Below are 27,582 nucleotides of genomic sequence, written 5' to 3' on the forward strand. Positions count from 1 at the left end.
CACTTTGGGCACTGGGGTCCATGCATTTCCATTTTAATTTCTCACAGTTGCACTCTTGAGCATTGTGGGAAACTTAAATGGTAGATCCCAGTGTCCACAAGGTGCTATGGAAGAATATATTGCTGCCCTTTGGTGAGTTAGGGTCAATATAATTCAGAAATGACTTCAAGGCACACAACAAAAACAGGGGGGGGGGGGGGCGGTGTCACTTTGCCCAAGATTTAAGATAACTTTGGGTACAAGCTACTTTCCCAATAACAACATTTGCTATTTCGAGGAGCATTGGGAGGGGTAAAGTGTATATCTTGGTGAGTTAGCAGCAATGTCAGGTTTTTTTTAAGAAACACACAAAATAAAAACAAAAAGCAGTTTGCAAAAAGAAGATTGGAAAAATGGCCATCCTTGCTTTACCTTGATAATATGCATGCATTTATGATAGGGTTGTTGGACTGAAAACTGGAAAAGGATCTTGTATCTTTAGTTATTTCATAGAAGAGGGAATCTGAGTAGTGGTTGCTTTCTGTGCTACTAGATAGTAAGCAACACCTGTTGAAAGCCCATATTTATTTATTTATTTATTTATTTATTTATTTATTTATTTATCTATCGTGTCTGAAGTGGATTGAGAAAACAGTTATTATGTATAAAAAACACAAACAAAGTTATAAGCTTTGCATTATATTAAACTTCCTTTGACCAGAAGCTGGCCACTTTGAGTGTCTGTAGTGTCGCTGTAAGAAGGTCCCCCATTGTGCATGTGGTAGGGCTCAGACTGCATTGTAGTAAATGGTCTGTGGTTTGCTCTTCTCTACACTCACATGTCATGGACTCCACTTTGTAGCCCCATTTCTTAAGTTTAGCTCTGCATCTCGTGGTGCCAGAGTGCACTCTGTTCAGCACCTTCCAAGTCACCCAGTCTTCTGTGTGCCCAGGAGGGGGTTTCTCATCTGGTATCAGCCACTGATTGAGCTTCTACGTTTTAGCCTGCCACTTTTGGACTTTCACTTGCTGATGTGTTCCTGTAAATATCTCTGTAGATCTTAGAAAGCTGTTTCTTGATTTAAAGCACTGGCATGCTGGCTGATATCCGAACAGAGAATGGGCTGGAGATGTCAATGCCTTGTTCCTTTCCTTACAGGCTGCTACTTCAAATGGTGCAATACTGACTAAACAATATAATTTCTCCAGCAGTGTTGGGCATAGACATCCTGTGATAATGTGGCATGCCTAATTAAGAGCCACATTCACTGTTTTAACATGGTGAAATGTATTCCACACTGGGCATGTGTATTCAGCAGCAGAGTAGCAAAGCACAAGGGTAGATGTCTTCGCTGTGTCTCATTGTGATTTCCAGGTCATGCCAGTCAGCTTTCATATGATGATGTTTCTAGCACCCACTTTTTGCTTTATAGCCAAGCAGTGCTTCTTGTAAGTCAGAGCACAATCCAGAGTGACTCCCACGTATTTTGGTGTGCTGCAATACTCTGGAGAGATTCCTTCCAGGTAATCCTCAGTGCTCAAGATACTTGTCTGTTCTGATGCTTGTCTGAAAAGCACACATTTGCCATTAAAGTTGCAAGAAATCTACATCAGTTTTCATCCTGGGACCCATATTTAACTGTGTGAGAAATGTTTCACTTTCCCAGATATTGGGAAGTGGGTGTCTGATCTCCTTGCTCAGAGATATGTGTGTTTCCTGGAGTAGCTCTTTCTTTGTTTTATATCTGTAACCTTGAAAGAGTGTTTCATGATGATTTTGAACTTATTCGTCAAGAGCAGACAACTATCTGAGAAGGAAAATATCTCTACAATAGCCAGACATCAGATATTGAACTTTGAACCAGACATGGAACTTTGAAAATTCAGAGGCACTTTTAATTGATAATTTGTAATTCTTCCATTGCAATCCAGCTATAACCCTCCAGTATTTCTTGGGTTTCAGCTCTCATCCTCCCTCCACATTGACTAGCTGACTAAGGATGATGAGAGAGGCAAACCAAAAATATCTACATGGCCGCACATGCACACTGAGTTTGCCTTACACCAGCCTTCTATAGACGGGAAGACAGCATCAGAGGCATGCTACAAGTCGCTTCTGGTTGTGAGAGAATCAGCTGTCTACGAAGACGTTGCCTAGGGGATGCCCGGATGTGTAATGGTCCTGCGGGGAGGCATCTCTCATGTCCCCCTTCTTAAAGCAACACCAGAGGCACTCCAAGTGGCCGGCTACTGCTCAAAGGACATTAAGTATAATGCCAAGTTTTTAAACTTTGTTTGTGCTTTTAAATGCATTAAAATGGTTTGCTTCTGACACGATAAATAAATAAATAAGCAGCAGAGGCAAGCAAGTGTATGAATATAAATGCTTGCTCTCATGTGTGTATTACAAGATTGTGATTTTAGTGAGCTTATTTTCAATAGCTGAATGCTCACCTTGCATTTTTATCTATTTCATGAATAGATGGGCATGACCTGCTTTCCAAATACAATGCAAGAGATAGCTAAGAGGGAGAACTCTTAATGGTTCTTTGTCATTTTTTTAAAAAGCCACTTACTCTGATTTAAGAATTTCTTTGAGCAAAATAGATGGCCTAAATACTCTGAAGGCATTAAATTCCATCTAATCTTGGAAGTGAAAGCAAAGTTAGGACCATTGAATTTTAGAATAATAGAGTTGGAAGAGACCACATGGGCCATCTAGTCCAACCCTTTGCCATGCAGGTAAAGCACATTCAAAGCACTCCCAACAGATGGCCATCCAGCCTCTGTTTAAAAGCCTCCAAAGGAGGAGCTTCCACTACACTCCAAGGTAGAGAGTTCCACTGCTGAACAGCTCTTACAGTCAGGAAGTTCTTTCTAATGTTCAGGTTGACTCTCCTTTCCTATAATTTGGGCCCATTGCTCCGAGTCCTAGTCTCGAGGGCAGCAGAAAACAAACCCATTCCCTCTTCCTTATGACATTCTTTCAAATATTTCTATGTGGCTATCATGTCTCCTTTCAACCTTCTCTTCTGTAGGCTACATATCCCCAGCTCTTTAAGATGCTCCTCATAGTGCATGGTCTCCAGACCTTTGATCATTTTCATCACCCTCTTTGTTCGAGCTTGTCAATATTCCCCTTGTGGTGCTCAAATGAATGCCAGGGTTAGATTTGGTTAATATTTGGATTGGAGACATTCAGTGAATACCAAAGGCTGTATTTTAAAGAAAGGAACTGGCAAAATCACATTTGAGAAATTCTTGCCTGAGAAAACCCTATGAATATCATGGGGTCATCATAGTTTGAAAGGTGACCTGATGTTACCCACGAACACCAAAGAGCAAAATGTTTTACCAATTTGCAAGGTTGTAATTTTTTTTCCTTATGTAGTTTTCGAAGTATGTTTCCATCTTGTGAATGGATCTAAACCCCTGGGTCTAAATTGCTCCTCATCTCATCCCATTGCCCACTACTGTTTTGCCCTTTTCATATCTAACCTTTCTGCCTTGGATAGGAATGTCTGAAGAGGGCACCTGGGCAGATTCTGTTTTTTGCAGTTGAGAAGTGCATTTAAGCTGGTTTTATGATTGCAGAGAGCTTTCTGTCAGCATTCAGCTAATCTTTCTGCTCAACATAGGAAGCTTGGAGTTGGAGCAGATGGCATGCTGAGGGGCTACATGGCCCTATGCCCATAGAATCATAGAGTTGGAGGAGACCTCTTGGGCCATCCAGTCCAACCCTATCCAAGAAGCAGGTAAATCAAAGCACCCTGACAGGTGGCCATCCAACCTCTGCTTTAAAGCCTCCAAAAAAGGAGCCTCCACCACAATCTGAACTGCTCTCACAGCCAGGAAGTTTTTCCTAATGAAAGAACTTCCTTTCTTCTCCGTTCTTGTAGTTTGAAGCTATTGTTCCGCGTCCTAGTCTTTAGGGCAGCAGAAAACAAGCCTGCTTCCACCTCCTTATGACTTCCTTTCACATATTTATATATAGCTATCATGTCTCCTCTCAGCCTTCTCTTCTTCAGGCTAAACATGCCCAGCTCTTTAAGTCACTCCTCATAGGGCTTGTTCCCCCTTCTCCCATACCGTTTAAAATTTCACAGATTAAGTCCATGACATATGCAACCAAGTTGAATCTGGTCAAGATTGCAAAATAGGGAGAAAGGAGAAGTTGCAGCAGTTTGCAGCTGCCTGAATTTATCAAGAAGGGCAGGACCTTCTCTCTCCTGTAGAGTTAATTGGGCACAAGCTACTTTTGCACATGAGACTAATTTTGCAGCAATTGAAATAGGCTGAGGGCCAAGGGAGAAAGAAAAAAAGAGAAATGGAAAAAGTGGGATGATGACGGATTAATCAGAGTTGTCTATCAAATTGAGACAACTGGAAGGTATGTATGCCTCATCAATTCATGAGTTTCTTGTTCAGGCTTAATGCTTGAACACAGCATAGTCAACAAGTCTTTCATTTTCCCAATGAAGTGGCACGAGATATTTGGGTCTTTCAGGAGGCAATCTCTAAAATTTCCTAATGCCTTTTGCAGGGTGCCTGTGACCAAATGCTTTAAATGCTGGCACAGTCATAAATACCTGAATTGAAAAGCAGCTGCTGCATGTGAATCATCACTTTCCAGCTGTGGCCTGTAGCCAAGTATCAAAAGTTGGTTTAAAAAACGAAACTTGGCACTGTGTGCCATGGATGCTACAAATATTATTCTAAAAATAAATAGAAGAAACAGCTTCCAGAAGCTTCTTTTATTTTTTATTTCTATTTTTTGCTATTTTAATAAAAACTGGAGGGGAAGAGAGAGAAAAAAAGGAGAGGGGCTTAGTAGTCCTTCTTTTTCCCAGTCTGGAATGTTATAGGCATGCCTATTGCTAGGATCAGGAATGATTGTCTTTGCAGATATTTTAGACTTCAGCTCCCAGGAAATTTCTTAGCCAAAGTGGTCAATGATAAGGGAATGTGGAAGCTGTAGTCCAAAACATGGAGGCCACATGTGTCAAACTCAAGGCTTGTGGCTGAATCCAGCCTGCCATCTCACTTCACAGGACTCTCCAGATACTGGACTCCTGTATTCCTCATTATTAGACATCATGACTAGAGTTGAAGAGAGTTGTGATGCAGTAACATCTGGAAGGCTGAAGTTTGTTCTGTTTAGTCAGGATAGTGTGGGTTCAATGTAGATATAAGTTTGTGTATATGATGTCAGACTTTAAAATGTCCTTTAACCTTTTCCCATTCTCAAAGCCACAAATGTCATTGGGATGTAATTCCCATTATTTCCATGGTGATTAATTACATTTGATGAGAGTTGCTCATTCAGTAACACCTGGGGATACAAATTGGGTAAAAACTAAAGAGCACTGACTATTATGTAAAAAATAATAATTGGATTCTCTCTCCACAGACTCAAGGCTATTTGAAGGCAAACATCAAACTGATGTAGACCTCAATGAAAATGAGTTTGACATTCCTGATGTAGACAGTCTTTCCCCTAATTTTGATTTTCCACATGTTTTGAACTTCTGCTGCCATAATTTCAGACAGTTGTTCAAGCTGGCTGGGGCTTCTGGGAGCTGAAGTCAAAAACAGCTGGAGAATAATAATAATAATAATAATAATAATAATAATAATAATAAAAGTTGACCTGCACTTAAAAACAATTGGCACTGACAAAATTACCATCTGTCAGTTGCAAAAGGCCACCCTACTTGGATCTGCACACATTAAATCACCAATACATCACACAGTTCTAGACACTTGGAAGTGTTTGACATATGATCAAATACAAAAGCCAGCATAGTGATTTGTTTGGTGTGTACTAATCTTGTTATGTATCAAATAATAATAATAATAATAATAATAATAATAATGCTTTAGTTATAGCCCACCCTATCTCCCCAAGGGGACTCAGGGTGGCTTACAACAAAATAGAACAGTGCTGAAGATAACATATAACAAATCAAAAACGCAGTTTAAATAAACAAGATATTATACATTCCACACATTTAACATATTAAATCCTTTAAAACTCCTAAAATTCGACAAAAATTATTGGAGTTCAGATGGTACACAGCAGATTAACAAAGGTAGATGTTCAGCAAGAAAATGGAGGTATATATAAAGTGTAATTAGTCTGCTTTATATAACCAAAACTAGGGAACCACTGATTTAGAGGATCAAAGATTCCTCATGCTATTTACTACATAGTTTAAGAATAACCAAATGGGAAAGCTCTCTGTGTTAGTATTTCTTTCTTAGTTAAATTTGTATTTTACCTTTCTGCCAATTTGCTGAAGATGGCATACAGAATCTTCCCATTTCTTGAGAGTGACATTTTGTGAGTGGACTTTTAAAAAGCAACATAATTAAAATAACATTTTAAAAATTAACCTAGACTCAGGACCCAAATTAATCCCTCCTATGGGGGCTGGTTTAGACCATTCTTTGGTCTCTTTCTGCTGGCTGGCAAAGACTTATTTGTTCACCCAGACTCTTCACTGTTAACTAGCTGCTGCAGAAGTGTAGTGCATTTAAGATGTACAATATGACCTTCACATCTGCATGGCATTTATTACAAAACCTGCTTTGGAAATACCAAACTGTGGATAATAGCAAACCCTATTGGAACAAATAATTTCTATCAGAAGTTGCCATGGAGTTGCCCTGGCTGACCGAGAAAATTCCTAGAGATGTCCTCCAGCATGATTTTATGGTAACTTTTAAAGAAGCATATCATTGAATCACCTGGAGGACCAAGAAAATTCCTAGGGTGGACATATTATTTCACAGATAGGTGAAACCATGGGTAAAGGGGTTGCAGTGTACTGCATTTTTATTATTGTTGTCACATTTTGACAGAGATTTAAATTATTTTAAATAATGTTGTGAAGCATGCTTGATTTTTATACATTTTGTGAGCTATCCCAGGAGAAATGTAAAATATGAATTCAATCAAGAAACAAACAAGCGTAGATTGTTTCTCATTTCCAGACATGGATGAGCTGTATGCATCTCTGCTCTGTGCAGTGAAAATTGCTTGCAGATTGCCAGAGCTTCACCTCAGATTCCTCATAGTGCACCAGCCTTTAAATAAAGCTAAAAGCTGTAAAGATCAGGCATGTGTTGAAATTGCAGCACACATTTAGCTTGGATTGTTGGCAGATTCAGAAGGCAGCATAGAGCTGCTTGACTGGTCTTTATGTAAACCAGCCTGTGGGTTTATAATCTTGTAGTTTCTGAGCGGTTGCATTACTTTTTAGGAACAGGATAAATAATATGCAGAGAAGACTTTTTAGGGGGAAATATTTCTACATTTAAAATGCAGTACCAACTTCTTTTGAAGGTTTCGTATAAATGCACAGAAACTCTAATGTCGAAGGTGTATTATTGATGTAACTGTCTAATGAAAGATCTAGGTCATGGAGGAACATCTTTTGGGCATCACATTCATGTTCTGATTGCAGAAATAGGAAGGTGGAAATGAACTTATCTTTGCCTTCCAAGTCTCCAGAAATAGTTTGTGCCTCACCCAAAAAGATTACAGGGAGAACCTAAACATTTTAAAGAGGAGCTAAATATGAATTGCTGGCTCGGAGATTCTGAGAAAAAGGTAACGTTTCTGAACTCTGCTAAAAGCAGCCTGAATGTGAGGTTCCTGGGATCTAGGAAAAAGATACAAGAAGGAATGTAGAAGAGAAAAAGAAAAGGAACATTGCAGTACTTTAAGACTAATTGGTTTTTATTTTAGCATGAGCCTTTGTGGATATAGCCCCACTTCTTCAGATTCAGTGCAGAGTGACAGCAAAGCCTCAGGCTTTAAAGCATACCTATAGAGTAGTGGGAGTGTGAAAGAATGTAAAAGGATCTAGAAAGATGCTAAACATGACGTTTGTCTTAAAATTTCAAAGAGCTGTCCAAGGTACTATAGGTTTCTTTTTTTAAAAAGATCTTTAGAGTGGTCAGTCGGTGGTGATGTGTGAACACAACAAATCTTACCAAAAGTCCATTTTTCACGGTTCATAACTCGCTTGAAGATTCCTGTTGTTATATGTGGAATGACAAAAACTCTTTTAATAATCTTTGTGGTGTGCCATGAAGCCATTGTCCTTGTTCATACCTTTGCTAATGGATTGGGATTTGTGATTATAATTCAGTTCACCAGTTTTTTTTCTTTTCAGTCTTCCTTTGTAATTTCCTTGGATCACAAGGATCACAACTTACTATGCAAGGATCACAACTTACTATGTTTACAAGAATGTTGAAATGTTCTGCAACTGGTTTTGTGGTATTGTTATTTCTAATGTGAGACTTGTATCCATTAATCTTGCATAGAGACCACCCTGCTTGCCAAATGCAGAATGTAGGTCAGTGTTGGCATTAATCACATTGGAAGAGCAAGTAAAGTATATCTGTTGTTGTGAGTGATGATATACTGGCGTCAGTAATATTGTTCCCAGATTAAATGTGAGGACAGAGTTGTCCTCTGGGTTTGTGGCAGGGACTTGTTCCTGTATTACCATCCATATTATGTACTACTGTTGTAAGTAGTTGCTTAAAATTTGGAGACTGTCTGTAGGTCAATATGTTGATTGTGTGTTTGAATCTTCCCAGCTATGGACCATGGGTGGCCATTAGGAACATTTGTTCATTTTATGTTTTTGGTCTGTCTTGTAGTAAATGGTTCCTGGGCATTATTATTGTAAAAGCAGTTTACTAGTAGGTTTCTCACCTCTTTAGGTGTACCACCTTCCTCCTCCTGCTGCTCCTCCTCCACTTCTTCTTCTTCGTTCTTCTTCTTCTATTTATTTATACCCAGCTTTATCTGCCCAAAGGGGACTTAAAGCGGCTTGGCATAAAAGCATTAGCACAGAATTTAAAATATACAAATATACAAAAAAATTAAACAGAATTAAACACAAACAGGGGATGCAGCCAGCCAAATACCCTGGACCTGAACCATCTAAGGCTTTAAAGGTCATAACCAGCACTTTGCATTGTGCCCGGTAACAGACTGGCAGCTAGTGGAGCTGCTGCAGCAGGGGAGTTGGCCGCTTCCTGTAGCCGGCCCCAGTGAGCAACCTGGCTGCAGCTCTTTGGACCAGCTGAAGTTTGTGCACTCTTCAAAGGCAGCCTGCACCACCGTGGCCAGATCTGGCTTCTCAAGGAACGGACACAATTGGTGCACAAGTTTTAATTGTGCAAAGGCCCTCCTGGTGATCACAGATTCAGTGCTGAATCCAGGAGGATCCCCAAACCATGGACCTGTTTCTTCAGGGGGAGTGTGACCCCATCCAGCACAGGCCGGATCTGTATTACCTGGTCTGCCTTCCAACTGACTTGTTCTGTCTGGATTAAGTTTCAATTTGTTTGCCCTCATCCAGTTCATTACAGGCACTGATTTAGGGTCAGGATATCTTGGCATTAGGTAGAAAGGAGTAGTAGAGTTGGGTGTCATCTGCATATAGGTGGCACCATACTCCAAATCTCCAGATGACCTCTCCAGGAGTTTCATGTATATGTTGAACAGCATGGGGAAGAAAATGGAGCCCTGAGGAACCTTACAGGTCAATAGCCAGGGGTCCAAACAAGAGTCCCCCAGCACCATCTTGTTGGTATGGCCCTTCAGGAAGGACCAGAGCCACTGTAAGACAGTGCCTCCCAGTACCATCCTAGCAAAATGACCCAGAAGGATACCATGGTCAACAGGGACACACTGTTCATGTCTAGTTCTCTGTGTAGGTCATTCACCAAGGTGACCAAAGCTGTCCCTGTTCGATGTCCAGGCCTGAAACTAGATTGAAATGAATCTAGATAATCATAGAATCATAGAATCAAAGAGTTGGAAGAGACCTCATGGGCCATCCAGTCCAACCCCCTGCCAAGAAGCAGGAATATTGCATTCAAATCACCCCTGACAAATGGCCATCCAGCCTCTGCTTAAAAGCTTCCAAAGAAGGAGCCTCCACCACACTCCGGGGCAGAGAGTTCAACTGCTGAACGGCTCTCACAGTCAGGAAGTTCTTCCTAATGTTCAGATGGAATCTCCTCTCTTGTAGTTTGAAGCCATTGTTCCGCGTCCTAGTCTCCAAGGAAGCAGAAAACAAGCTTGCTCCCTCCTCCCTGTGGCTTCCTCTCACATATTTATACATGGCTATCATATCTCCTCTCAGCCTTCTCTTCTTCAGGCTAAACATGCCCAGTTCCCTAAGCCGCTCCTCATAGGGCTTGTTCTCCAGACCCTTGATCATTTTAGTCGCCCTCCTCTGGACACATTCCAGCTTGTCAATATCTCTTTTGAATTGTGGTGCCCAGAATTGGACACAATATTCCAGATGTGGTCTAACCAAAGCAGAATAGAGGGGTAGCATTACTTCCTTAGATCTAGACACTATGCTCCTATTGATGCAGGCCAAAATCCCATTGGCTTTTTTTGCTGCCACATCACATTGTTGGCTCATGTTTAACTTGTTGTCCACGAGGACTCCAAGATCTTTTTCACACGTACTGCTCTCGAGCCAGGCGTCACCCATTCTGTATCTTTGCATTTCATTTTTTTCTGCCAAAGTGGAGTATCTTGCATTTGTCACTGTTGAACTTCATTTTGTTAGTTTTGGCCCATCTCTCTAATCTGTCAAGATCGTTTTGAATTCTGCTCCTGTCCTCTGGACTATTGGCTATCCCTCCCAATTTGGTGTCATCTGCAAACTTGATGATCATGCCTTCTAGCCCTTCATCTAAGTCATTAATAAAGATGTTGAACAGGACCGGGCCCAGGACGGAACCCTGCGGCACTCCACTTGTCACTTCTTTCCAAGATGAAGAGGAAGCATTAGTGAGCACTCTCTGTGTTCGTCCACTTAACCAATTACAGATCCACCTCACCGTAGTTTTGCCTAGCCCACATTGGACTAGTTTCCTTGCCAGAAGGTCATGGGGGACCTTGTCGAAGGCCTTACTGAAATCCAGTTACGCTACATCCACGGCATTCCCCGCATCTACCCAGCTTGTAGCTCTATCGAAGAAAGAGATCAGATTAGTCTGGCATGACTTGTTTTTGATAAATCCATGTTGACTATTAGCGATGACTGCATTTGTTTCTAAGTGTTTGCAGACCGCTTCCTTAACAATCTTTTCCAGAATCTTGCCCGGTATCGACGTGAGGCTGACCGGACGGTAGTTGTTTGGGTCATCCTTTTTTCCCTTCTTGAAGACTGGGACCACATTGGCCCTCCTCCAATCTGCTGGAACTTCTCCCATTCTCCAAGAACTCTCAAAGATGGTTGCCAATGGTTCCGAAATGACTTCCGCTAGTTCCTTCAATACTCTGGGGTGTAGTTGATCTGGCCCTGGGGACTTGAACTCATTAAGAGCGGCCAGGTATTCCTGGACGACTTCTTTCCCAATTTGGGGTTGGATGTTCTCCAATCCCTCATTCACTCCATCTTGCTGAGGTTGAAGACTCTCTTTTTGTGAGAAGACCAAGGCAAAGAAGGCATAAAGTAGTTCTGCCTTTTCCCTATCCCCTGTCAGCATTGCCCCATCTTCTCCTCGAAGAGGTCCTATCGCCTCCTTGTTTTTCCTTTTTCTACTGACATAAGAATAGAAGCCCTTTTTATTGTTTTTAATGTCCCTGGCAAGTCTGAGCTCGTTTTTTGCTTTAGCCTTGCGGACCTTTTCCCTACAGGTGTTGGCTATTTGTTTGAATTCTTCTTTGGTGATTTCTCCCTTTTTCCACTTCTTGTGCATGTCTCTTTTGTGTCTTAGCACAGTTAGAAGTTCTCTGGACATCCATCTCATCCAGAAATCCCTGGAGTTGGGAAGCCACCACATGCTCCAAGACTTTGCTCAGAAAAGTGAGGTTGGACACTGGCTTTTAAAATATCGGTCTCACAACTGCCTCCTTTATGCAAGTTGGAACTTTGCCTTATTCCAAGTAGGCATTGAGAAGGTTGAGAGGAGACATGACAACCATGTTTAAATATTTGAAAGGATGTCATAAAGAAGAGGTATCAGACATGTTTTGTGTGTTCCTGGAGACTAGGACTTGGAGCAATGGGCTCAGATTGCAGGAAAGAAGATTTCCCCTGAATATTAGGAAACACTTCTTGACCATAAGAGTCGTTCAGCAGTAGAACTCTCTGAGTGTGGTGGAAGCTCCTTCCTTGTAGGCTTTTAAGACAGAGGCTGGATATACATCTATCGGAGATTGCGCTTTTTCTGCATGACAGGGGGTTGGACTTGATGGCCCATGTGGTCTCTTCCAATTGTATGATTCTATGGCTATGTTGCAGTTCAAGGACATCCAGAAGGCCATAAAATTCCTACCCTCTCTAAACCATTCTTTTCCAATGTAATGATGCTCTTTACATGATTTGGAATATGTTCAAATACAGATAACATGGCCAGTAGATGGCGACAATAGGAGTTGCATACTAAACCCCGGAGACCACAGGGTCAGAAAAGGTTTTAAAATACCGTAATTGTAATTGCAATTGCAAGGCAATTGCTTTTTAATAATGATTGCTGGGGCTCATCTTCCCATCTTGTTTACCAATATGATTTTTTCCTTCTCTCCCTCTCACTTCCTCATTCCCTGGTAGATTTATACACTTGCAGGCCCTTTTGCAATATTTATTCTGACCAACTGAAATATATTTGTTTGTGTTGCAATTAATACCAATCACTGTATTCATAGTATAGACAGAATAGTAGAAACACAAACTTAGCATTTTCCCTTAGAAATTAATAAATAATAAAAATCACCCACAAAGAAATGTTCTTTACAAAATGTTGTTTGATGTACCCTTTCATGATTTTTCTGCTTTTACAGCTCCTGTTTTGCTTGATGTTGTTCCAAAAAGAAATACAATCTGGATATTTGGGAGGAAAGAGTACAGCGATCTCTGTTACTACATTTTAAAATTTTTAAGGGGGCATTTAAGAAGTTATAACTTTTCCAACAAAGAGACAGAGCAGAATAGTGGTTTGAATGTTGGACTGGGATACAGGAGACCAGGATTTGAATCCTCATTTGACCACGGAAACCCACTGGGTGACGTTGAGTAGGTCATATTCTTTTATATCAGTGTTTCTCAACCCGGGGGGGGGGGGGGGGGGGTTGCAAGGGAGTGTCTGTGTGGTGGCCAAATATCATCAGAAAACATCTGTTGGCCATGGGGATTTTGTGTAGGAAGTTTGGCCCAATTCTATCATTGGTGGGGCTCAAGGGGCTCTTTGATTGTAGGTGAACTATAAATCTCAGCAACTACAACTCCCAAATGATAAGGTCTATTTTCCCCAAACTCCAGTAGTATTCACATTTGGAAATATTGAGTATTTGTGCCAAGTTTAGTCCAGATCCATCATCGAGTACACAGTGCTCTCTAGATGTAGGTAAACTTCAAAACATAAGGTCAATGCTCACCAAACCCTTACAATATTTTCTGTTGGCCATGGAAGTTCTGTGTGCCAAGATTTGTTCAATTCCATTGTTGGTGGAGTTCAGAATGCTATAAATCCCAGCAACTACAACTCTTGGATGACAAAACCAATCCCACATCAACCCAACCAATATTCAACTTTGTGAGTATTGGGTATTTGTGCCAAATTTGGTCCAGTGAGTGAAAATACAGCCTGTATATCAGATATTTACATTACGATTCATAATAGTAGCAAAATTACAGTTGTGAAGCAGCAAAGAAAATAATTTTATGGTTACACGAGGAACTGTATTAAGGGGTCACAGCATGAGGAAGGTTGAGAACCGCTGTCTTAGATCAAGAAAGAGGCAACATTACTTCTCCTCTGAATAAATATTGTCAAGAAAACACCATAAGTTAGAGTTGACCTGAAGGCACACCACACCAAAAACAATTCATTCTATGCCATGTGCTTGTAGCTATAATACATCATTGTTGTTGTTTGCTTTCAAGTTGTTTCTGATAAATGGTGACCCTGTCTCATATATTGTCTAAATAATATCACTGCTAGCAGTGTCTTCTCCTTTCAGTCCTAGAAAATGAAGAACCAGGTTGCGCTGCTCAGACAGTACTAAGAGAAACACAAAATGTGTATTTAAGACTCCCTGGACCTGAAGTGGGGGTGCATGGAGTCTTAGAGTAAGCCTAAATTTTATCCAGATAAAACATATAAAGTTACAATCTTGAAATACAATTACATTAATCACACTATTACAGTGCATTTGAAGTTAAAGGAGTTTTTCCAAGTTGCATTATCTGCCCATTGGAACATTATCTGTTCTGATCACCAGTTGTTTTCCAGGGTTTCATGCAGAAGTTTTTAAGTCACTTGTGACCTAAACCTTTTGAGTAAAATTGCATGTAATTTAACCTTTTGCATACCATCTATCACTGAATTATTGTGTTTGCACACTATTACAAGGATGATAACTATATCAGTAGGATATTGGCAGTCAAGGTTCAAATTGCTTTTTTCTTGAAATAAGCTTGTTGGGTCAATGAGCTTGCTGACTGTCAGCACTTTCAGCATGGAACCCCTGATGGTGCAGTGGGTTAAACCCTTGTGCTGGCAGGACTGCTGACCAACAAGTCAGTGGTTTGAATCCAGGGAGACTGGGTTGAGCTCCCTCTGTCACAGCTCCAGCTCCTCATGTGGGGACATGAGCGAAGCCAAGGATGGCAAAACATCAAACATCCGGACATTATCTGGGCAATGTCCTTGTGAATGACCAATTCTCTCACACCAGAAGCAACTTGCAATTTCTCAAGTTGCTCCTGACACGGGGGGGGGGGTGGTGGTGGTGGGGGGAAGCACTTTCAGTATGAATGAGCTGGGCAATGCTTCATAGGACTTCTCACTTCCTATCATTTATGATGGTCTCTTAAAGAGCTAAACAGTTGGTTGCGTACTTTGATATTCTTGGTCTCAGACAGTGGTTCCCACAGTTAAGACTCAAGAGCTACAGCTTCCACAGGCTTCTGACACTTGTAGTCTAACAAGATCTGGGATCTCAATTTAGGAATCACTTCTAAAGGACAATATGTCTGAGGATTGACAATACCCTTTGCAAGGCTCTTCAGATTGAAGCATCACAGGCACTAAGAGATTAGCACAATAGCCTATACATATACAAAGCTTGAAAAAGTAACTAGTTTTCTCTGTGCCCCAGCCAAAATCATATTGTATAAGGTATTTTTTCTATGTAATGGGAGGGCTCCTTGTCTTTTGGTGGCTGAATGCTTTCTTTGATACAGAAGATATGGGTGGTGCCAAAAGCTTCAAGACTCTCTGCTGAGAACATTTGGGATTAGTGAAGTGATTTATCTGCTTGGAGAGTTGTGATAAAAATTTGTGTTAACTTACAACATTCCTTTTGATTCAGTGCACCTACTCTAATGAGAGCTGGTAGTAACATATATCAAATGCTGAAAAGGGATAATTTCATGAAACTTGTTAAAATGATATTTTAGTGATTAATTCAGAGTTTGGGAAAGTGTTTTGAAAACTGTATCCAGAAAAGTAACTTTTCCAAGCTTTTTATTACCATAAGGGATAGCAAGATGTCTTGCAAACTCCCAATAAAACATTCTGCATCTAACCACACTTTCCTCCTTTGATCTTTCTTGATGTTGTTGTTCATTCATTCAGTCGTTTCCGACTCTTCATGACCTCATGGACTAGCCCACGCCAGAGCTCTCTGTCGGCCGTCACCACCTCCAGCTCCTTCAAGGTCAATCCGGTCACCTCAAGGATTTGTGCCATTCATATAGATAATTTAAACCAAATTTCTTGAATGAAATCAAGAACACAAAGCACGCATGCTTATTTATCACTTAGTTCTATCATGTTCATTTTTTTTCTGCCATGTAAATGGACACAGGATTGTGTGTCATTTTTTGCCCAGTTACATTGACAGTAAGCTGCACCAGACACAGTAGAACTTACTTCCAAGTAAATAGGAATAAGGTAGCATAGTTACTTATTTTTGGTATTTGTTGCAAATAATTGGGATAGCACAGTTAATTAGAACATTTTAACTAGCCAATGCCATCTTGTTAGAATTATTTTGAGGAGTCTTATGGTTGCTATACAAATTCTGTGAATTCATACAAATTCTTCTAAGAATGCAGGCAATCAGTGAGATACATTTTGTAGCATATGTCTTAATCGGAGGCGATGTTGACATTCCCTGTTGACTATAGCAGTTAATTGTTCCCTTATTGCAGGAAAATGGCATGAGCTCCTTCCACACTGTTTGGATGTGTCAAATCAAACAGAAACGAGTGAGATTATAATAGAATGCTTAAAACATATTTACAGAATTAAATATGGCTAGGCAAATAGGAACAGATGTTGGATGCCTTTGAATTGGTAAAAAAAACAAGTTAATCAGAATGACATTAGAATTAGATTGGTGCCACTGAGTAAACATCCATTTTTTTTCTTAAAGCATTGATTTTATCTCTAAAGAAACTTATCTGTGGGGTTGCAACAGAAGTAGGATTTGCCAAGCACCATTGAGCATTAGTGTGTGCAGATGGACAGCTGTTCACTCAAGGGTCCTGTGTTAGCTAGTGCAATGAAACACCTGGCAGATTTAGTATCTGGAAAGCTAACTAAAGAAGGCCCATAGAGGAGGAAAAGAGGACATTCTGATATGGAAGAGCTGCGAATTGAGGGGCCACAGAAAGAATGGGCAACATCCAGCTCTTTTGCTGGAAGCATCCTATAGCCTTTCTTGATCCAACCTGCAAACTTGTTTACTTTTGTCTCCAGTTAGTGATAAAAAATAACAAGTCATTGAAAGCCCAGGAAGCCTTTGCATAAAACAACACTCAACTTGGTGACTTATTTTGCTAGAGCAATGGTTCTTAACCTGTGGGCTGTGGACCACCAGTGGGCTGCAAGGATGAAAATCTGGTTCGTGAGCCTCCTTCCTATTTATTTATTTATAATATTTTATTTATTTTATTTCTGCTCCTTTCATGCCACCTGCCACTTCTTCCCTCTTACTGACCATTGCATATGTTTTGTGTCAGAAACTAGACCTGATACGGTCTATTCAATGTAATTTTCTGAATCAGCACTTCAAACCGAATCTAAAGTTGACCAAAACCTGATTCGTAACCCTTTTGGTACTAATTTTGGAAAGTGTTCCCTGGTCTAAGAGGTCCCTGATCAAGTGGTTCCGGGTCAAAGTGGTCACTGGTCATAAAAAGGCTGGGAATCACTGTGCTAGAGCTTACTTGAGCGTAGATATACAGAGTAGACAGACTTTAAAAGCTGAGCTTGCACTGGGGCTTACTTTTAAATAAATTCACTGAATTAATATACACTTAATATGAATTTTGTCATAAACAAACTGACAAGATTACATCTAGTCCCATGGACTATAGTTCCTATAGTCCTATCCCGTACAGGTATATTATTTGGCTTTCAAGACCTTTCTCATATTGGAAGTCATATTCTGGGCTGTAGGATCAGGTGGAGGACCCACTATGCTGGTGGAATAGCTCATACCTCACTGCTATGACAGAATTACCAATAATGGTGGAGACAAGATAGACATAAGCCAAGTGGCTGAAACAAAATGGACACATGGATAGAATACAGGCAACATGGAGAAGGGTTACACTTATGAAACATCACGTCTCTGTTTCATCTGCAGCCATGGTATAAATCTTTTCTTCAGTGATGAACATTTTCACTAGACTTAGATTGGCGCATGAAGTTTTCTTCTCATGTTCTTCATTGGGGGACAGAATTTGAGGAGTGGGGGGTGGTGGTGGTGGTGGTGGAGGAGAGAATTACAGAAATGTACTTTTGAGTATGGTGTAGCCTCTTACAGCCTAGTTTAGCACCCAGAAAGACTACACTACCACAAATACAAACAATGCAGGAAGAACCCAGCTCAGTTCAGGCAATGGTGGGCAAGAGTGGTGGGTTGACAAGCTTTTCTGCCCCCAAGACCTGCTGGAAAATTCATTGTCTGCCAAAAATATCCCTCTCCCAAACCAACTGGTTTTGACTTTTTAAAACTTATTTTTAATGTGCAGAGTGAGCTCTGTAAACTAACGTGTTTGCCCTTGGACAGATACTGCAGGTGCAATTAACTGTTTTTGCCAGTACGCACGTTATTTTACTACAGTCAACAGGCCATTAAAACAGCATGTTACATACATTTTAAAACACCGTCTTCAGCCATTCAGATCAGCAGTACACAAAAAATATGGTTAAATTAAATTGACAAATTTAAAATATAAGGTATTAATTGCATAAAAATTGCATAGACAAGGATAATCTGACTATAACAGCCAGGTTTTAAAATTTTGCAACTTTGCTGAGTGAGCCATTTGTCAAACCCCTGGAGTTGAGTAACCACAAGAGACTCAGAGGAGTGCCTAAGGAAATGTTGCATGATGGGGTGTAATAGATCTTCCCTTGAAAAAATTACAGTGGAAAAGTACATGTGATATAGTTTCAGTTTCATAGTTCTCACAGAGGCAGTGCATTATAACCTCATCAGACAGGCAAAATTGCCCATCCTATGACACTTCAACACACAGAGCCCACTGGCTTCCATCACATGATGTTAATCTACTTCCAGTGGGGCATCTTGCCTCAAGTAAAGTGGAAGTGTCATAAGAGGCAGTGATGCTTTCCCCTGTGGAATGAGGTGAGGGGCAAGGTGGGCAAAGAGTGGCAATGGGTCCCCCCACCAGGTCCCGTCAGATTTGCCACAATCCATGGTGAATCCCCCCCCCCCATGTGATGAGGTCATTTGTCAATAGAATTTTATGTGAATAGATCAATGGGAAGGACATTAAATCTTGCCAAGGAAAAATCTTTTTGTATTTTGGGATAGTTAAGTATAGGTAAATTCCTTGGCATGGTGAACCCAGTCACTATGGAAAACAAGTTTCCTTTGCAGCACAATGTACCTCTTGATAATCAATATCCACCAACCTCTGGTCCCATCTAGATTAATGGATAAGAGATATGAGGGAGGTAATCCTGTTGCTGTTGTTTATTCGTTCACTCGCTTCTGACTATTTGTGACCTCATGGACCAGCCCACGCCAGAGCTCCCTGTCAGTCATCGCTACCCCCAGCTCCTTCAAAGTCAAGCCAGTCACTTCAAAGATACCATCCATCCATCTTGCCCTTAGTTGGCCCCTCTTTCTTTTTCATTCCATTTTCCCCAGCATCATTGTCCTCTCTAAGCTTCCCTGTCTTCTCATTACATGGAGGTAAGACTGCCAATGTGATTTTATATGCCACTCTCCTTATCTAAGATGATTGGGAGGAGTCTGACAATGTCTTGGGTACCATGGAGTTGGACTTAAGTGTAAGGTAACAGTAGAGCCAGAAATTGATAAAGTCCATACCCTTAGAATCTTAGTAAACAGCAGAACCAGCAATACACCTGTGAACATGAATTGTTAACTTAAGAAAATGATATTGGATTCCTTCAAAAGAGATAACAAACCAAAGTTTGACTCCAGAGTATCTGTGGGACAATTTTAGCTTAAAAACTCAGATAGCTACCGGAAGAAATTTACCACCCCTATTGAAAAAGAAAAGGGCTAATGCAACTTGTTTTGTTTTAGAATTAATATTTTTCTTGGATTCTCCAGCTGATTGTTTCATGAAATGAAATACCCATATATTTAGATGAGTCATCATGTTCAATTATATTACTTATTACAGGCCATAAGAACCGAGATGTCCTCCTGTGATTTTTGTCAGTAATGAGTAGTTCCAAGCACTCTTTGAGTGTTTGTAACATTGAGGGTTTCACAAACAACATGTGACTCCTAGTCTACATTGTACTTAACCTTCTGATAATAGATATAATTGATATAAATAACAAGCAAAACTTGCAGGGTGTGTAGCAGCCTAGGGCAATGCTGACTTGTATGTCAGTGGGACAACCAATCCACCACAAGTTTAGAACCAAGCTCTAAAAGTGCTATCTAAGGAGCTGGACCTATTTTGAATGATAGAACGCAGCGTCTTGGATGCTTTGAAATACAGATTAAAATATGGAGTGGATTTTCTGCTCCACTGACATGGGGGACACCAACTGCCACTTGTCTAAAGTGAACTGGGAATCATGACTGACAAACCAGGTGGCAAGGTCAAGTAGGAAGCCGGACACATGTACATATAGCTCAAGCAAGGCTCTGTTAAAACAATAAGCTTCTTATATACCTTCCTGTGTAGGATAATCCAATGGTTAGTTAGGGCCTTCAGAAATCATCATCATCATCATCGACCTTGGCCTGCACTTAAGCACAATCTGTGCTGACAAAATTATCATCTGTCAGTTGCAAAAGACCACCCTACTCAGATCAGCACACATTATTCGCTGGGAAGTGTCTGACGTGCAGGCCCGTAGCCAGGATTTTGTTTCTGAGTCTGAGTGAAAGAGGATCTACCTTAGCAAACCTTTTGTATCGTTACCCCAATACCCCCATGCATATGGGATATATTGAGCATGGTGATCAGATCATGATATGAATAAACATAACAGTTTAAATAATGTACCAGTAAGGCCTTCTCGCGGACCACCATCAGAATTCCGGGGGGGGGGGGGGGGCTCAAGCCCCCCAAGCCCCCCCCCCCCCCCCGGCTACATGCCTGCTGATGTGTAATCCAATAAAACAGCCAGCATAGTGATCTTGTTTGCTGTGTACTAATCTTATTGTGTTTCAAATAATAATAATCATCATCATCATCATCTTTATTTATATCCCGCTCCCTCTCCCCGAGGGGACTCAGGGCAGCTTACAACAATACAAATAAATACAATAAATAATACAACACAGACAATAATCACATATCAATTAATAAAAACAAAATAGCACAATATAAACATAAATAAATAAACACTGTGTCCACACATAGTTTGATGAATCACCACATGAAGAAAGTGCACAGAGGATCAACTGCTTATGACAAACATCAGAGCAGATTACCTACTGTGATTCAATAATAATAATAATAATAATAATAATAATAATAATAATTTATTACCCGCCTTTCCTTGTGGCTTGAGATAGTATACAACATAGTTAAAACAGTGAAGTAAAACAAAGCACTATTAAATACAGTAGAGTCTCGCTTATCCAACATAATGGGCTGGCAGAACACTGGATAAACAATAATGTTGGATAATAAGGAGGTATTAAGGAAAAGCCTATTAAACGTCAAATTACATTATGATTTTACAAATTAAGCACAAAAACATCATGTTTTACAACGACAGAAAAACCAGTTCAGTACATAGTAATGCTACGTAGCAATTACTGTATTTAGGAATTTAGCACCAAAACATAGCAATGTATTGAAAAAGCTGTGGATCCAGATGGAAGGCAGACTGTGTTGGATAATACAGAATGTTGGATGAATGAAAGTTGGATAAGCGAGACTCTACTGTACATATAAGAAAAACACACAGGTAAAATGCAGCTTAGAGTTTACCAATAAAATTCAGGTTAACATTCACAAGTTAAATTTGACTAGACGGGTCTTTAGACTCTGCCAAAGAGTACTAGTGCCTCAACAAACTACACATCACATGATTTCTTACATTGAGCCATGGCAGTTAAAGGGATGTCAAATTGCATTAATTCTACAGCATAATAATGGGTTTTACCAGTCTACATATTATAGAAGTTCAATTTACCTTTTTAAAAAGTTCTGTGCCAAAAAATGTCTGACCAAAAGAAGAAGTTGTCTTTCCTCAGCTAGGCTTTCAGAAGACTCAGCAAAGCAAAACATTTATTTCTGTAGTTTGAAAGGTTTTTATTTATATATATATATATATATATATATATATATATATATATAGATGTTTGTTTCCCTTTTTGATGTACATATATAGGCTGTGTGGGAGGTGTTTTCAAAGTGAAGTGAATGCAGTAATGCTAAATTATGTTTCTTTTACAGTAAACGAGAGCAAAGCTGTGGAAACTCAGTGAAATCTACAAATAAATATCCAGCTGTTTTTCCACAAGAAGCTTCCTAGTGATTAATTTTAAAAATAGAAACTGATCATAAGTGTGTTAATTATTAACAAAGGCCAAGATCCAAATGGCGATGCAAAGGATTGCCTTGTGTGCAATGATCCAGAATCCTTCTGCAAATTCCGTTTTGTAGCTATTCCTCTCTTCCCAATGTACTAAAGACTGGTTTTGTGTTCATGTACATTGGCTACCATTATTTCTTTTTTCCAGTAAAAAAACAACAGATGCTGTCAGCTGATGGTTTCTGAAGTGACATGAGATAGCATTGAGCATCACTACCTTAGATTATTCTCTCTATGGACTTCATCAGATTGTCTTCAGGATGTGTTTCCATGCACTGTGAAAATGGAGCTACATAGCAGTCCTACAGAGACCATCCAACGACATAGGGGCACTTCTAGTAGGGCTCTGTGGTGCTCCATTTCCCAAGTGCATGCAAATGGACAAAGAGCTCTATCAGGTGTTGGGTGTCAATTGACACCTGATAGAGAAAGACGGGGTAAGAGTTGGAAAGATGGGGAAGACAGTGAAAGAATGTTGGATAGATGGCCATCCCAGGAGATGGGGAAAGATAGGAGGGAGTGGGGTAAGATGTTTCCCTCTGATTCCCCCTCCCCGACCATCTGATGACATCCCATTTCTCTCTCAGTATGAACTGTTCAACTTGCATAATTATTTCCTGGAGCTCTACTATTTTTCTATGCTACTCAAGATTATCTTATAGTTACATCGAGGCAGAAGTTGGAACAGTTATTTACAGGCCACAGAAGCAGAGGGATTCTGGAAAGAATGCTCTTGAGTGTGTTAAAAAGCAGTGGTTCCTAACTTTACGTGTTTAAAGCAGTGGTTCCTAACTTTTTTTTGGCCAGGGACCACTTGACCAAGGGCCATTCTCCAACATTAGTACCAAAAGGGTTATGAATCTGTTTTTGGTAAACTTTTGATTTGATTTGATTATTTGGGGTGGTGATTCAGAAAATTGCATTGGATAGACTACATCAGCTCTAGTTTCTGATGCAGAACATATGCCATCCAGTAGTCGCCATCTGCTCGCTCACAGAAAACCATATTTAATAAGCCTCGGTAATATAAGAGTGTTTCACAAGGCCAGTTGCTCTTGTTGCAATGGTGTAGTAATGGTGAGGCCATGGACCATATTTTAGTTCTTGTAGACCACTGATGGTCCACAGACCACAGGCTGGGAACCACTAGTTTAAAGAATTGGTATAGTTCTACTGGAGCAATTAGGATTTGGTGGGAAGTTACTTTTCTATTACTAAATGACAATAGGTTTAAAATGTATATTAATCTCTTTATATTATGGAGTCAGTTCACAAGCTTTTATCCATGTGTGACTTTACCTATCATAGTTCAGTTGCAATATCACTCACTCGGTGTGATTGACAGCAAAGACACCTCTTTCTAGGTGAGCACCAGAACCTTTTAAACTTTTCCTTGAATTTCTTACTGGCTAACATAAAAATGAATGGGTTCAAGGAACTACTGACACTGCAGATGATTTCTGTGAATTTATATATAGTAAATATTAACCTTACATTGTCAGCATTGAGTTGGTTATTGATTCTGTAGATTAGCACTGCCAGTATCATGCCATGATAAGGAATGAAAGCCACAGCAAAAACAATCATGGCAGCTGAAACCAACAACAAGGGCTTCACAATTCTTTTTCTTCTCTGATGGTGGTTCTTCATGTTCCGTAATGCTTTGAGAGTCAAGGTATAGCATGTGAAAATGATCAGGACAGGAATGAGGAAACCAAATAAAAGTCTGAAAATTGTGAATGGAACCACAAAGTACAGAGTCTCTCCAATGTTGTCAAGGCAAGCTTTAGACCCTATTTCTCTTTGGACCACAAAGGTGTAATAAACATCAGGAATGGACTCTATCAAGATGACAATCCATACAGCCATAGTACAAAATGTAGCCTTGCTTTTATCCCATCTTTTAAAGGATTGGATGGGATGGACAGCACCCACGTACCGGTCAAAACTGATAAGCGTGAGAAAATAGATGCTGCCATAGATATTGATGCCAAAGAATATTCTTTTGAGCTGGCAGAATAGCTGAGTAACGTATGCAGTTCGCTTATGTAGGTAGTAGTAGACGGCAAAGGGAATCAAGAAAATCCAAGTAAAATCACACAGTGCCAAATTGAACAGAAAAATTGTGCTACTAGTCCATGATCTCCAAGTGCATATATAGAAGAGCAGTGTGAATGTATTCCCCAGAAATCCTATGAGCAGAACTAAAAAGAAAATCACAACCACAAAGTAACAAGACCATTCTGGTCCGCTGTAAGTGTTGCAGAAGAAAATGATGAAAGTGGTGTTTGATATTCTTCCAGAGAGTTTGCCTGAAAGTGGAAAAAGAAATCAGGTGGTTGCTTTCAAAAGTTTTCAAAGAGAAACTGCACTGGCCATTTTTACAGATGTATTAAAAATGGCCCTATTCCACTCAGGCAAAATGGGTTTGTTTCATTCACCCCTAGCTTTCTGCAGTTGTGATGCTCAGGAGGAAGAGCTGCAGAAAACCAGGGGTGAATGCCATAAACCCATCTTAGGGCCCTTCTACACAGGTGTATAAAATCCACATTGAACTGGATTATATGGCAGTATGGACTCATATACCAGTTCAAATAAGATATTGTGGATTATCTGCCTTGATAGTCTGGATTATATGGCTGCATTGAAGGTCCCTTAGTTTTCATTAGGAAGTCAGTATAGATGTGCCTTGTGATTTTTTTTTTTTTGGCCAGTCTTATTTAAATCAAACTCTTAATGTGATAGCTGCCATTTAGGTTTTTCAATTGTTTTACATAAATGTGTCTTGTTTTAATTGGATTGATTGTTCAATGCCTTTTAAACGTTTGCGCCATATAGTTGCAGCTGTTCTGTTTTAATTTATATTGCCTTGAATACTATTTGGGAAGAAATTCTGGATAGAAACCAAATTAATCAATTAAAATACTGATGAGTAAAAAACCATGTGAAAATCACATCTGCATTTTTAGAAAAGCACCATTAATATTCTAAATGTGAGATATCCTCCTGTTGAGCTTAGTAATTGCCTGCAATGGGGCAAGTATTTGCTATAGATATAGTTCTTGGAATAGCAATTTTAAATTTTTTTAGATGTTTTAGAGATTTCCAGTATGTTGCTGTGAGTTTTCTGGGCTATATGGCCATGTTCCAGAAGCATTCTCTCCTGACGTTTCGCCTGCATCTTTGGCAGGTACCATCAGAGGTTGTGAGGTCTGTTGGAAAATAGGCAAGTGGGGTTTATATATCTGTTGAAAGTCCAGGGTGGGAGAAATAACTCTTGTCTATTTGAGGGAGATGTGAGTGTTGCAATTGGCCACCTTGATTAGCATTTAATGGCTTTGCAGCTTCAAGTCTGGCTGCTTACTTCCTGGGGTAATCCTTTGTTGGAGGGTGATTAGCTGGCCCTGATTGTTTCTTCTCTGGAATTCCCCAACTGTTTTAGTGTTATTCTTTATTTAGTATTATGATTTTAGAGGTTTTTTTTAATACTCATAGCCAGATTTTGTTCATTTTCATGGTTACTTCTTTTTTGTTGAAATTGTCCACATGCTTGCCTAATTTCCAACAGACCTCACAACCTCTGAGGATGTCTGCCATAGATGCAGGCAAAATGTCAGGAGGGAATGCTTCTGGAACATAACCATACAGCCTGGAAAATTCACAGCAACCCAGTGATTCCGGCCATGAAAGCTTTTGACAATACATTTCTAGTATGTTTTTAAACTAAACCTCCAACAAACCAAATATTGTATCTCATTTTAGATGTCCTAGAATGATCCTGTCCACAAATTTAATAGTATTTTGTCTTTTTGATATACCACAATTGTACATCTTTCATAATTTTGATATACCACAGTTGTACATCTTGCATAATTTCTAAGATTTTGATCCCCCCCCCCCTGCTTTGGATGTTATCTCCCCAAAGTAATGCCAGTTCATCTTTGTGAATTCTGTGTGTTCACTTGGTTGCATTTTAGATCAGTCAATCACGCCACAGTTTCATTTAAATTGATGGAAATGGGTAATTTGTATTTGTGTTCTTTTGTGTCTCATGATTGATGTTATGAGAAAGATTACAAATAATAGTTCACAAATAAGATTAACCTTGTCTGGCACATTGATCACATGCAGTTAATGTCTTTCCAGCATTTTCTCCTTAATATACCTTAATGAAATGGAAAACTGATTTTGCAAGGGGGAGTTGCTCATATGGCTTTCAAGACTGAATTCATGCTTTACCTTTCGATTATTAACAAATCCTACTTTTGTGCATAGTTAACACTTCACCAAAGTATAATGAGCTATGTCATTAGGAATTTAACATTTCATATAGATGCTGAATGTCAAGGTAAAATGAATGGATGAGATTGGCATTTATTCTGAATTCCTGAAAAGCAACTTGAAACCCTTCCTTCACTAAAAACTGAAATTAGGTAACAGAACATAAAATTCATAAAGTGGATAACCACTCTTTGCATTTCACAGCTATGTATGACTTAAAATTCAGATTAGTTTGTAAGTTTTTAATACTCTTATTTATATTCTGTTACAGATATCCACTCAAAATATTTCAAAGCTAGTTTAATTAGAATAATTTTAATTTCTTACCTTGCTTAAACATGGTGGAATTCTCTGTAGCACATGACTGTGAGTTCCAAACCATCTTTTAAACTTTCCATTAATCTCTTTGGTCTTCTTCTGCAGTTTTGTCAAAGCTCTTCATAACCATATGAAAAAGCAATGATGAGAATAGCATGAGTGTAAATCAACACCTACTTTTTTCTACTCTCTGGACTCCTCCCCTTCATACACAGAGGCTAGATTATGCTTCCAAGTTCCCCAGAATTTTACAATTAAGCTGGTGTGCATGTGTGTCCTTTGTGCATGTTTTATCTCATAATCTCAGAAACTATTGCCTATGTTTACTTCTTAGATAAAATGAATCAATAGTTTAGCTTATGTTTGGTATGACAAGACTGAGATTTTTAGAAATCTTAAGAAGCAAATATAACTCTCACGACAACAACATAGCTGTCTTTGCCTGATAAGAATTTTAATTTTTCTTTGACAGAATGAGTCCTGACCTTATTATATTTCTTTGTGGTGTGTTTGACAAGCTTTGGAAGCTTAAAATAGTCCACTGTCAATTTCCATTTGTGAGAGATGCTGCTTATGGTCTTCCTCTGTTAAGGTGTAGATGGCATCACTTGGAGCAGTGGTTCCTACACTTTCTTCTTCCAGGGGTTTTGGACTTCAGCTTATAGAATGTCTGACCATAGGACAAGCTAGGTTGGCCTTCTGCTACTTGAGGTTCAAAATAAATGGAGAGCCAAAGTTTGAGAATTACTGGCAATGAGGGAAAGATCTTGCACAGCAGTTGCTAATTGTCCTTTATTTTTAAAGCAAAGAATCACCAGCCAGCATGATCACTATTTGTGCTATCTGAAGGGTTCAGGAAACTGTAGTACAAACTTCCCAGCAGCCCTAGGCAGCATAGCCACTGGTGAGGAATGCTGGAAGTTGTAG

The 27,582-nt window shown here is 39.7% G+C and overlaps 2 protein-coding genes across 2 annotated transcripts in view; one reads left to right on the forward strand and one right to left on the reverse strand.

Annotated features, from left to right (window-relative positions):
* Window positions 1-27,582, forward strand: part of TMEM117 (transmembrane protein 117) — a 310,319-nt gene that overhangs the window by 27,429 nt on the left and 255,308 nt on the right.
* Window positions 21,940-26,768, reverse strand: LOC132775387 (P2Y purinoceptor 1-like). The gene is made up of 2 exons (XM_060776138.2): window positions 26,665-26,768; window positions 21,940-24,368 (listed from the first exon to the last, which is right to left on the reverse strand). Exons 1-2 carry the CDS (start codon window positions 26,717-26,719, stop codon window positions 23,359-23,361), a joined length of 1,065 nt encoding a protein of 354 aa, XP_060632121.2. The 5' UTR covers window positions 26,720-26,768; the 3' UTR covers window positions 21,940-23,358.

This window comes from Anolis sagrei, chromosome 5 (assembly GCF_037176765.1).
Source record: "Anolis sagrei isolate rAnoSag1 chromosome 5, rAnoSag1.mat, whole genome shotgun sequence".
In the NCBI taxonomy this organism is placed as follows: Eukaryota; Metazoa; Chordata; class Lepidosauria; order Squamata; family Dactyloidae; genus Anolis; species Anolis sagrei.

What these genes read in the sequence shown, in the direction of transcription:
- LOC132775387 (XM_060776138.2), bottom strand. Translation starts at nt 26,719, where the DNA reads ATGGTTTGGAACTCACAGTCATGTGCTACAGAGAATTCCACCATGTTT. An exon ending in TTCCACCATGTTTAAGCAAG is followed by an intron (nt 24,369 to 26,664) that starts GTAAGAAATTAA and finishes TTCCACTTTCAG; the next exon opens with GCAAACTCTCTGGAAGAATA.